The sequence below is a fragment of the Myotis davidii genome, unplaced genomic scaffold (assembly GCF_000327345.1).
Source record: "Myotis davidii unplaced genomic scaffold, ASM32734v1 scaffold107, whole genome shotgun sequence".
NCBI lineage: Eukaryota > Metazoa > Chordata > Mammalia > Chiroptera > Vespertilionidae > Myotis > Myotis davidii.
The window spans coordinates 653,347-665,781 of record NW_006383012.1 but is presented as its reverse complement, the minus strand read 5'-3'; the positions used below and the strand labels follow the sequence as shown (position 1 = coordinate 665,781).

At 43.6% G+C, this 12,435-nt stretch overlaps 1 protein-coding gene across 1 annotated transcript in view; it reads left to right on the top strand.

The window, feature by feature from the left end:
- Nucleotides 1–12,435, top strand: part of SORCS1 (sortilin related VPS10 domain containing receptor 1) — a gene marked incomplete at its 5' end in the record, with an annotated part of 483,392 nt that overhangs the window by 156,916 nt on the left and 314,041 nt on the right. The window contains 1 exon segment of the mRNA XM_006779616.2: nt 7,261–7,328. Coding sequence (XP_006779679.1) covers nt 7,261–7,328 — 68 coding nt within the window.

Here is a 12,435-nt window from a genome sequence, read left to right as displayed (position 1 = left end):
GGTGCGCAGGAGGCAGCCAATCAATGATTCTCTGTCATCATTGAAGTTTCTGCCTTTCTGTCCTTCTCCCTTGCTCTCTCTGAAATTAATAAAAATGAATTTAAAAAAAATAATACCATGTCTATATACTCTCATCTCCACCAGAATCACACACGTCCTCTGGGACTTGTCGTCAAAGCGTCCTTTCTAAGAACTCATTCCTGATTATACTGTTCTTCCTTGCTCTCGAGGAGATACAAACACTTTTTCTCTTGCTGCATACCTTCCCTCCTCTTTTTGTAACCATCTGTGTGCACGTGTGCCTCTTCATTTTAACCGTGAGCTTCCAGGGACTGGTGCCGAGTCTCATGCTCCCTTTGTGTCCTCACAGCACATATTTTTTATTCCTGCCTCTTAAGAAGGCTTAATGCATGTTTATTGAATTAAATGTGCAGAATTTTAGAGCTGAAAAATCTTTCTTCTGAACAAAGCTCTCATTTTCTGGGAATTATAGAAGCTTCTTAATCTTGGATTCATGACCCCCCTAGGATTCAGGAGATCAGTAATATCATTAAAGTTATACTCATTGTTTTATGTGCATAGCATATATTTGATCAGAGTGTTAAAGAATGTGCGGCTTCTCTAGTGAATGAGAACCTCCGTTTAAGTTGGAAAGTTGAATAAATGCTTACTGCACTATAGACACAATATGGAACAAGAATATTTTTTCGAAAACCACTGTGTGCGTTTGCTTCTTTTCCCTAAAACTGGAGTGCAAAGAAAACAATAAAAAACAAACCAAATTTCTGGCTATTGGACACGCCCCCTTATATTTTACCCAACTCTTCAATCCCCTGATCGTCCCAGGTCTCTTCAGGCCCCTTATAATTCTCCGTCCCCATATTCACTTCCATGCACATCTGCAAACATGTCCACCATAACGAACTCTGGAAGCAGAGAGGCTGACATTGGAGACTAGGGGATGAGGACATCCCAGGGCCTGCTGGAAATGATGGGGGAAGGATGGAGATAGCCAGCTTCAGCCCCTGTCCCAGCCTGTTGGCATTTTCAGCCAGACTGTGGCCTACCCAGGGAGCGGAATTATGAAGGATAGCCTGGGTGAGCTATGATGCCCTCATGTGTGACAATGACAGAAACCCCTGCCAAGCCATCACTGAATCACTAGTGTCTGAGAGCAATACAAAAGAACGTGTCTTGTTTTATAGACTAAGCCTCCTTATACTCTCTTCATTATTTGGGGTTTGGAAATACAGACAGCCAGGAATGAAAGAGACTCTGGGATCCTGTCCCCAAAGCCTGCATTGTCAAGAAGCCCAAGGTCACTCTTTTGTTTCCCCTGCGATTAGATTCCACTTCCTCAGTTGGATGCAGAGAGGGAACAGAAATGACTGCAAATCATTAACAATTGAAAAATGAGAAGATGTGGCCTACTTTTCCAAAATTTTCCTTCAATGGAGGTGAGATGAGGTGAAGTGGCCAGGCCAAGTGTCCTGGAGGAACTCAAATCTCCTTCAATGTCCAGTAGTTCTCCTAGAGCTACCCTAAATCTATAGCTTAGAAGAATAGTAAGCTTGCTAGTCAAGTCCTCCTCCATGAAAGATTCCCATTAACCCTCTGTTTCCAAACATATAGCTATTCCTAAGCAAAAGAATTAGGAGAGAACATTCATAGGGGGATATGTGCATTCCTTCTTAGGGGATGAAGGGAATTGGAAATACATTTACTCCCCCTCAACCGTCCATAGGCTCCCCTCCTCTGAGATGCATCCTTTTAAGTTCTCAAAGGAAAGAGTCAAGCCACTCCACTTTTTCCTTGATAAAATAAAGGGAGAATTCCAATGCTGTTACTTTTGAAGTATGGAATCAATTTTGGTTTTTTAGAGTCTACTGATGAATGCAGATGTTTTCAGAAGTATACTGTGTAGAATCAGGTTACTGGGATGGTGTTTTAGGGGTTTCTTTAGATGTATGGATTTTTTTTTCTAAATTATAGTCTTACTAGAGCCCCGGTGCACAAAATTCATGCACTTGGGGTGGGGGTGGTTCCCTCACCTCAGTCTGGTCTGCGCCCTCTCGCAGTCCAGGAGCTCTTGGGGGATGTCTGACTGACAACTTAGGTCCACTCCTTAGTGCTGCTGCAGAGGCAGGAGAGGCTCCGGCCACAGCTGCTGCACTTGCCAGCGGTGAGCCTGGCTTCTGGCTGAGCAGTGCTCCCCCTGTGAGAGTGCACTGACCACTAGGGAGTAGCTCCTGCATTGAGCATGTGCCCCCTGATGGTCAGTGCACATCATAGTGAGCAGTTGAGCAGCCTTAGCATATCATTAGCATATTACTCTTTGGTTGAACAGTTGACCAGACACTTAGCATATGAAGCTTTTATTATATAGGATGTTCATTAAAATAAAGCTCTACTGTTGCATTCAAAGCTGTCACATGTCTAATACTTGGCAGAATGGGGAGTTCAGGGTAGGACCTTGGTCTGCTGCCCTGTTGATTCATTCTAGTGCATCGCTGAAAATAGGGCTTGCCTGCCATTCGATACCAGACAACGTATTTTACTGGCGTTTGCTGGTTTATACTAGAACACTCTTGTTAGTCTTCAATATACTGGTATCTTTGTGAATGCTATTTTCTGGCACAGAGCACAGATAAAAGTTTGGGGTAAGAGAGGATTGACATTTCCCTTTTCACCCTCCCCCCACCCCCAGGCTTCTCTGTGATGGTCTTTTTTTCTTTGAGAACTTTATTAGGGAATAATTGACAAATACAATGATATATATTTAAAGTGTACAATGTGATGATTTGATATACATATACATTGTGGGATGATAGTCATGTTCAAGATATTAACACATCTATCACCTCACATCGTTAACTCTGTTTTTTATCGTTTTGAGGGAGAGATAAAGACAGAAAGAGACATATAGATTTGTTTTTCCACTTACACATTCATAGTTTGATCTTGTATGTACCCTGAGTAGGCATTAAACCTGCAGCATTGGCACATGGAGACAATTCTCTAACCAACTGAGCTACCCAGCCAGGGCTCTGAGGGTTTGTTTGTTTTTAACTGAAAATGTTTAAGATCTACTCTCAGTACCTTTCAAATACACAGTATTGTATTATTAACTGTAGTCACCATGCTGTTCATTCGCTCCTCAGAACGTGTTCTTTTCATAACTGAAAGTTTGCATCCTTTGGCCTACATCTCCCCATTAATCCTTCTGTCAGCCCCTAGCAGCCTCCATTCTGTTCTGTTTCTACAAAATCATTTTTGTTTGTTATTTGTCTTTTAAGATTCCACATTTAAGGGGAACTGTACAGTATTTGTCTTCATCTGGCTTATTTCACTTAGAAATAAGATTTACCTATCTTGTTGCTAATGGCAGGGTTTCCTTCCTTTTATGCCTGAATAATATTCCATTGTGTCTGAAATGTAATGAGCACTTTCTTGATGTGATGGTTCATTCACACCTGTGTACAGAGGTGATTGGGGAGAGGCTGGCATTGGTAGTGATTCAGTAGGAACTTTAGAAGACCTGGGGAAGAAGGATAATAATTTTTACCACTTGGTGAGCACAGATGGTACAAATTGGACTCAGCACTGGGGAGGATGCCCAGGCTCACTCCCTTGAAGACCCTCACTGGTCCCTGTACAGAGCCTGGCACTGTTTCCGGCTCCCTCCCCCTCTTTCAGAAATGGGTGCCTTGCATAGCAGCTCTGTGGGTGCTCATGTTTCTTATAAGTATGGACAAAGGGAAGTTTTCCCCCGGAGGCTTCGTAAGCAATGAATATGGAGCCACCGCCAAAGAACAGCACAGATGGCCTGTGGTGACAGCAGCTCCTAGACTGCCTGGGGGTTACCTGGAGATGTAATTGTGAAAGATCCTAGAAATACCTGGGCACTGAAGTCTGGTACCATGTAGGCAGAAATTTTCAAGCCATAGATATTTGGATTATAGCTATTTAAAATGTCCTATGATCTAGAGAAGAACCCCCAAAAAGCTGTGACCATATAGCTCACCATTTATTGTTTTGAATCAGGGAAATTTTGGTACTAAATAGTGTAAACCAGATATAGAGAAATGAGATGCTGGTGGAGATTCCATTTTGTGTGAATGTGTTTAACTAAACAGCCTTGCTCTCACTGATTAGGTTTATAATCCTATGCATTTGGACTTGGATACATTGAACTAACTCTGCACTACATGAAACTTGTTGCTGAATGAATAAAAATAAATGACCATTTATATATTATTTTAGTACATATAACATTTTACCTGCTTAAAAAGTTTTGTTGATTTTTTTTAAGCTTGAAAAGTACACAAAACATGGTGGACAGTAGGACCAGAATAAGCAGGCGATTGCATTCCTCCCATTTTCTCATCTAATGGTGGTGGTTTGGGTAGTGCTACTTCTGTCCAATGGTATCACTGATAAACCAGAACAGAAAAGCAAGCAAACAGCAGCAAAGCAGAACTCATATAATGGCACATCACTATCCAGGATTAATACACTAAATAACACACATGGACAGTAAAGGGACAAAAGAGGAGGGGAGAGATTTCAAGGAATCGATTGAAAACATATGGAAAAGTTAGAAGTTCTCCCTTCTTTCTTACTGTAACCATCCTGAAAACAGATCAGGTTGACTCAAGCCTATAAGCTTTGAAATACCATGAAGGACACCTCTCAGGTGCAGTATTGATGAACTGCCGGAGCCTATCACTGGCATTTTTGTTTTACTAGCCCAGTAAGAGGAGTCACTGGTACCCCACGCCCGCCTGCTGTGAATGGCTTCACCTATTGCTGTTCATGTGGGTGGGGTGCCCCACACCATCGCATGCCGGGTTAAAGGGTTCCTTCTCTGGGGTTCCTCCGAATTCCCTTGTCAGATGGATGGGAGACCCAGCCTGTGACCAGCTGAACATCATTATTTTGTTCGCTGCTGTATTGTATCAAGAGAGCAACTACCTGGAGATGCTTTATGCCCTCACTGCTCCCATCTCCTCCGCGGGGGATTTAGAGGCCTATTCGAGGTGGAGCAGCAACATCGCTCTGTGTCTTCAAACAAACAGCCACCCTGCTGCCACTGATCAGTGTTCCTGGGATGGCGGTGATTGAAATTTAGCACTTAGAGCGATTTAATTGGCACCCGGATCTGTTAAACATATGCCCCAACCGTAGGCATGCCATCTGATGTGCCCACAGGGTGCCTAGCACCTCACACATGCTCACATTTTGCTAAAGAAGCAAGTTTTGAACAGCTCCTTGAAGGAAGCCTGTGTGGTGGTGTAGGAGAGGAGAGGCCCTAGAGCCCAGGTCCCCAGATCCTCAGCATTCCCTTGAACTTGGAACAAACCTAAGTCCTGGAGTTCCAGTTTGCTTGTTGAGAAAGGAGCCTTCAGAATCTCTCCCTGATGCTTAAGTAGATCAAGGCCAGTGCTAGCAGAGTGCGGCCTGGAAGGGTTCAGCACTCCTGGCAGCGCGCTGCCTTGAAAATCAAGGTTAGAATGTTCCCTTCTCACTGAGGCTAGAACGGATCCCTTGGCCTGCAGACAAAATCCTGGAAATCGATGTCACCATTTTTCTCCTGAGTTGGAAACAGCAGTTACTGGCCCAGATGTTCCAGGTCAGGGGTGGGCAAACTTTTTGACTCGAGGGCCACAATGTGTCCCATTTGGTTCTTTTCCTTATGTAAGAAGAAGGGGTGAGGATATCAGTGCTTAGGAGCACACTGCTCTGTTCAGTCTCCCCAAGCTCTCTGGTGCTCATGGACTTTCCATCACCAGGTGGACCCTGGTCATTGCTGCAGGTGCCCAAACAGGCAGCCACACTGGGTATGAGTTTCAGTGGGGCTGAGAAGAGGTATACCAGCTCTCTAACAACTTTGTGGTTTTTTTTAAAAAATTATATTTTTATTTCAGGGAGAGGGATAGAGAGATAGAAACATCAATGATGAGAGAGAATCATAGATTGGCTGCCTCCTATTCTTCCCCTACTGTGGACTGAGACCACAACCCAGGCATGTGTCCTGACAGGGAGTCATGCAGTGACCTCCTGGTTCATAGACTGATGTTCAACCACTGAGCCACACCAGCCTGGGTTCATTCCTGTCCTAACTGGGCCACAGACTCCCAGGCCTCATCTGCATTTGTATTTTCCTTTGGCTTTAGGCAACATTCCAGGCTCCTAATAAATGGGTAGTGTTTGTTGAATTCTGAAAGAATGAACTGAAATGTTTGGGTTTCTCTGAGGGAGCAATAGGTTAGAATCAGAGGAAGATTCACTGTGACGTTAATGAAGCTTGCATTTCAGTGCCTCTCATTGGACGGGTCCCTTTCCAGGACCTGCCTTTAAGTTTGGAATCAAACCTTATATCCTATTTCTTCTGGAGGGCTCCCCAAATTCCATAGGTTTCAGGACCCCGTAAAACACAGAGTGGAGCCTGTTAAATGTCGTTGCTTAGCTCCTGGGTCTTCTGTCATGCAATGGCTTTCCCAATATTGGGAGATGAGAAGAAACTGATACAGCCAGGCCTGCAGAGAAGAAAGGGAAGGAACTAACATTTAAGAACCTCATGCTAAACCAGGATAACTTGCATTTCTTACCTAATTGAACTCCTCACAGCAACCCTTTCTGGGGGATAGCTTCCGAGAAGCTAAGTAACCTGTCCGTGTGGTACAGCTTCTAGGACCTTCCGCTCTCCAAACCGTCAGCTCAGTGGCTACCTTGCAGGATGCATATTTCAGAGCTTTGCAAGTCTTCCTGGAAGGTGTTAAGCCCACCAGGGTAAGAAAGGTCTAGACCAGGGGTTCTCAAACTTTTTAAACGGGGCCAGTTCACTGTCCCTCAGACCGTTGGAGGGCCGGACTATAGTTTTAAAAAAAAAACTATGAACAAATTTCTATGCACACTGCACATATCTTATTTTGAAATAAAAAAAACAAAATGGGAACAAATACAATATTTGTATTTGCATGTGGCCCGCGGGCCGTAGTTTGAGGACCCCTGGTCTAGACGTTCAGGTAACTTGCTGGGGAAGTGGAAGGGAGAAAGTTGGGGAAGGGATCAGGCTTGAGCAGTTTCATGGAAGGCACTGGCAAACCCTTCCCCAGTCAGCATAAGGGAATGCAGTAACAATTCATTCAATTATGTTAAGCACCCATTAAAGGAATCCTAAGCCCTCCCTTGGGCCATTTCCCTTCCATGAGATTGTAATTGTTTGAGACTAACCATGATTTCTTCTTTTGCCTTCAGGTGATTCTCATTTTGACAAAGCTCTACGACTATAACCTGGGGAGCATCACTGAGAGCTCGCTTTGGAGGTAAGTAGATAAACGGAGCTAATGATTGCTGTGTTATTTAATCATGCCCACCACTGCTCTCCCACACCCCCTTTTTCCCAGGTGGGAAGGTGAGATCTCTGGTTATTTTACCCATCCTTCCTCTGCTCTCAGTTCCCCTAGGCCAGTGATGGCGAACCTCTGACACGCATGTCAGAGGTGACACGCAAATTCATTTTTTTGGTTGATTTTTCTTTGTTAAATGGCATTTAAATATATAAAATAAATATCAAAAATATGTCTTTGTTTTACTATGGTTGCAAATATCAAAAAATTTCTATATGTGACACGGCATCAGAGTTAAGTTAGGGTTTTTCAAAATGCTGACATGCCGAGCTCAAAGGGTTCACCATCACTGCCGTAGGCCATGGTTGGGGTTTATCTGCAGGCAGGCCAGATCCTTACTTCTTTATACAATCCTCCCTTTGGTCACAGTCAGATCTTTGTGCTAAACTGTTAATTAGGTTGTCCTTATGAGTGTTGGTCCCCACAGTTCTCACTGATCTGTGATCTTAATGGAGCAGTCTGTGTCATGGGCCCATACCTGAACCAATCTCTGAAGGCCTGTAGAGCACTGCCTCTGATTGGCCAGTCCTGGGTCACATGATAGTCTCTGAACCTGGGAGAGGATAAAAACTACCCCAGGGATAATATGTAGTGATCACTGGCTTGGGGTCAAGCTCTGAGTCTGTTCTAGATGCTAGAGGGGCAAGTCCCTAAGGGAGACTCGAGCCCCTAGCTAGGGATTCTTGGCTTCATGCAGGAAAGAATTTAAGACTTGAGCTGTTATGCCCAGAGATCACACCAGGGTGCCAGCCATGTCCAACGCAAAAGCAAAGAGTCTTTTATTCAAACCTGGGCTTGGCTCCCCTACCCTCCTTACTGATCCAGCAGCAAGTGGCAGAGAGAGCCAGCTTTGTGGGGAGAGAGATTTTATAATAAGGGGAAAAGAAAGGACTGTGGGCCCTGCCAATTGGCCAGGTGCAAGTCGGTGTCTTGTTACACAGGATGTGGTCATATCTATGGCGCGCACTTCCCTTGATTATCATTGGTTAGTTTAAAGGAATCCTAGGTGTGGCTAGCAGAGGCTTGGGCTTCTTCCTGGAAGCAGCTCTTTGCTGAGCACATGGCTCTGCCCAAAAATGGAGGATTTGGGGCAAGATAGAGGGCGTAGCCCTCGCCCTTTCAGGATCAGACAAGAGGTTCAAGCAGAAGCAAGTATATTGAGCAGAGAGGATAAACAGGAAAAGCCACTCCATAGATAGAGTGAGGGACTCTCCTCACAAGAGAAGGAAGAGAGACCCCAAGTCTCTCTAGGGATTGAGCTTATATCTGTTTGTAGTTCCTGTGGAAAATTACTGGTATGAGGAAATAGGGCATGGAAACGTTGGTGTTAAGCTTTCCTTTACAAGCTATATTTTGTGATCTGCTTTCCCTTTAGAGTATGGGTAAACCATAAGGTATGGGTAAGGTGCTATTAATCAATCTTTGCTGGAAGTTTCTTTGTCCTAGAGGCGCCTTGCCATCCGCTTGAATCTCGGGTCAGCCCAGTTCCATGTCAGGCAGCAGGTAACAGGCCCCTAACTTAACTTTGTTTGACTTCAGTTATTTTACATAGTTCTCATGCCCTCTCCTATATTATTCTGATCTGTTGGTGCCCTTATCATAACAATGGTTAACTTCTGATATCACTTTTGATCACCCATCTCCAAAACACACACACACACACACACACACACACGTGCACACACAGGTGCGCGCACATACACACACACTAAATGGGAGTGGTTATACTAAGAAAAGAAGGGAATGGTCTTTGTTAATATAAGAAACATTCAAACATGTGAAGAATTTTTTTGTGAGAATTTATTTGAGCTGGGAAGCAGAAATCTCAAAGAACTGAGATAATGCTCTCAAGAGAATGGCAGATTTTTACCTGGTTTTATACCTTACAATCAAAGGAGGAGAAGTAAGTGGGTTCTATTGGTGATAGATTAGGGAGGCAGGAGAAGGCAAAGCTGGGAAACCTCTGAGATTAGATAAAAGATGAAATAATCGACACATGCTTCTCTTACATATAGGTGGGTACAGAATAGTTAACAGCCAACAATAACATGATGACAATAACAATGAGGGAACTTATGGTCTTCACTCTGGTGCATTGGTGGGGCCCTGAGGGTTCTGGAAAATGGGAAGTTACCCTGAAATTCCAAACGTCTGTTGTCTTAGATGCAAAAAGACAATAGGCTCTGTTAAGGTCAAAGTTAATCTTTGTCAGGGAAGATACTGCTGTAGGGCATGACTACCCATGGGTACAGAATAGTTAACAGCCAACAATAACATGATGACAACAACAATGAGGGAATTTATGGTCTTCACTCTGGTGCATTGGTGGGGCCCTGAGGGTTCTGGAAAATGCGAAGTTACCCTGAAATTCCAAACGTCCGTTGTCTTAGATGCAAAAAGACAATATGCTCTGTTAAGGTCAAAGTTAAACTTTGTCAGGGAAGATACTGCTATAGGGCATGACTACCCATTATAAACTGCTTTTAGTTAAAGTTTTAATTTCAGATCATCCTTTGGGGTTATTTTAGGTCTCTGAGTTTGCGAGGCCTCCATGCAGGCCTTCCCTGAGCTTGTCAGCATGTGGCCCCTTTTCGTCCACATCTTTGAGCAGATAAAACTAGTGGGTGTTCACTGTTTAGGATCAATGGGCATTCTATTGGCCCTTTAAATACAGTTCCTCATGTTGTGACCCAACCATACAATTATTTTCGCTGCTACTTCATAACTGTAATGTGCCACTGTTATGAATCGTAATGTAAATATCTATATGCAGGATAGTCTTAGGCGACCCCTGTGAAAGGATCGTTCGACCTCCAAAGGGGTCGCGACCCACAGGTTGAGAACCACTGATTTACAGGGTAGCGATTTCCTTGCAGAGCCTGCATCTGTTGGGGAATGTAGTTGTCATACAAGAGGAGGATCCTGGATTGGATAGACACCCCAAAGAATCTACCATACCCTGCCCGGGGATTGTTCATGGAATTTCATTTTTACCTGATATCTGTTTTCCATTATGCTTGACAGTATATACAGGCAGCCCCAAGTCAATTGTTCTGCACCTTAGGAGGACTCTAAGGAAAATGCTAGATTCTGTTCTTTTGTTGTCAGGCATTGAACTCCTCCAACTAAGGAGGTCAATTATGCAGAGTTTATATCACAAGGACATTTGTAACTGAATTAAAATGTGGGAAGTTTCGTAGAGCCTCAAAAAGTAGAGTTATTGACAGCATGAAGGGCCTGACACCTGCTGTATTGTTTAAATTCAGTCCCCGTTCATCAGAATCGCAGCAACTCTGAGTAAGCTTACGCTTCGTTGATAGATTTCTCTAATGTATTTAAATATATGAAAGTAAAAGCCGGCTTTTATACTGCGGTGCACCTGCCACATAAAGTGTAGCTGGCGTATTAGAAAATTAAAAGGTGTGCAATTCTGTCTCCATGGGACAGGCTTTAGCAGCTATAACTCTTCACCTGAGCAGTGGGAAGGGCATGCCGGAGGGATGTGAGGAGCAGTTTGTCCCAGACAATGGAAGCTCATGTTCAAGGACTCCTTTGTCTCTCAGGGTGCATTGTTACCCATGCCCCAGTCAGGGAAGAATGTACTTTTCTGATTTTATGGGAGGAGTATATAAAAATGACATGATATTTCAGTAATATTAGGCCTTCCTTCTGAGGTAGCAAACCCAGGGTTTAAGATTCAGTGAGTGTGGCAAGAATGATCCACTGACTTTTCAATCTTAGAATCAATTTCACTAATACACGAACACACACACACACACACACACACACACACACATTTATATGATATACATACACCCATATGTACATACCCACAGTGGTACTGGGTGGTGTGTGGGTGGTGTGTGGGTGGTGTGTGGCGGAGTGTGGCGGTATGTGGCGGTGTGTGGCGGTGTGTGGCGGTGTGTGTGAGTGGATTCTCCACTATTAGGACTACTTATTATAATGCTTTGATAGATGAGCACAAGCCTCAATGAAAATATAGTTTAGAAAAGCAAAAAGGGAAGGAGGAATAATATTTAGAATACTCACAAGTGCTTCGATAGAGCTTGCATTTTCAGGCAGCTCATGATGCCCATTTCTGGTCTGACTTTTCAGCCTTAGAATCAATTTCACTAATACACACACACACACACACACACACACACACACACACACATACATTTATATGATATACATACACCCATATGTACATACACACATAATGTACCCATGTGATTTTATTTTTCTAACATACCCACAGTAGTCATTTGCCATGTATGTCATATGTTCTATATGTCATATGTGGCAAATGACTACTGTGGGTATTCTCCACTATTAGGACTACTTATTATAATGCTTTGATAGATGAGCACAAGCCTCAATGAAAATATAGTTTAGAAAAGCAAAAAGGGAAGAAGGAATAAATATTTAGAATACTCACAAGTGCTTTGATAGAGCTTGCATTTTCAGGCAGCTCACGATGCCCATCTCTGGTTTTTGGGGAACCTCTTTGGGGGTGCTCATACAGAGGAGATGTGGGACAGGCCTAGGTGGGTCAAGGATGGGAATTGAGCCTAGATCTCCTCATGGTTCTACTAGTAGTCATCTAGTGCAGCCTTCCTTGAAGGACTGCAGACTGTTAGTACTGACTCATTTTCTCCCACACCAGCTTGTACTTTCTTCTCAAAATACCTGCCTATGCCCCCAATCAGGGGGCTTGGTAGAGGCACATGGCAGCCCAGCACTGAGTGCAGGACTTAACACATAGATGATGCTCACTAAGTATCTGTTTTTGAAAAGACCAGTGAACACTACAATTCTATCTCTTCTGCATGGTCACCAATATATATATATATATATTTCTGTCTCTTATTCATTTATTCAACATAGAATAATTGTTGAACTCCTTTAGTCTTATGGTTCTGTCCAGGAGAGGGAACGTGGGTGGGTACATCGATAACAGAATATAGGCTTTGTCCTCCAGGTGTTCATTGTTTAGGGCCAAGGTCTGTGGACAGTGGAA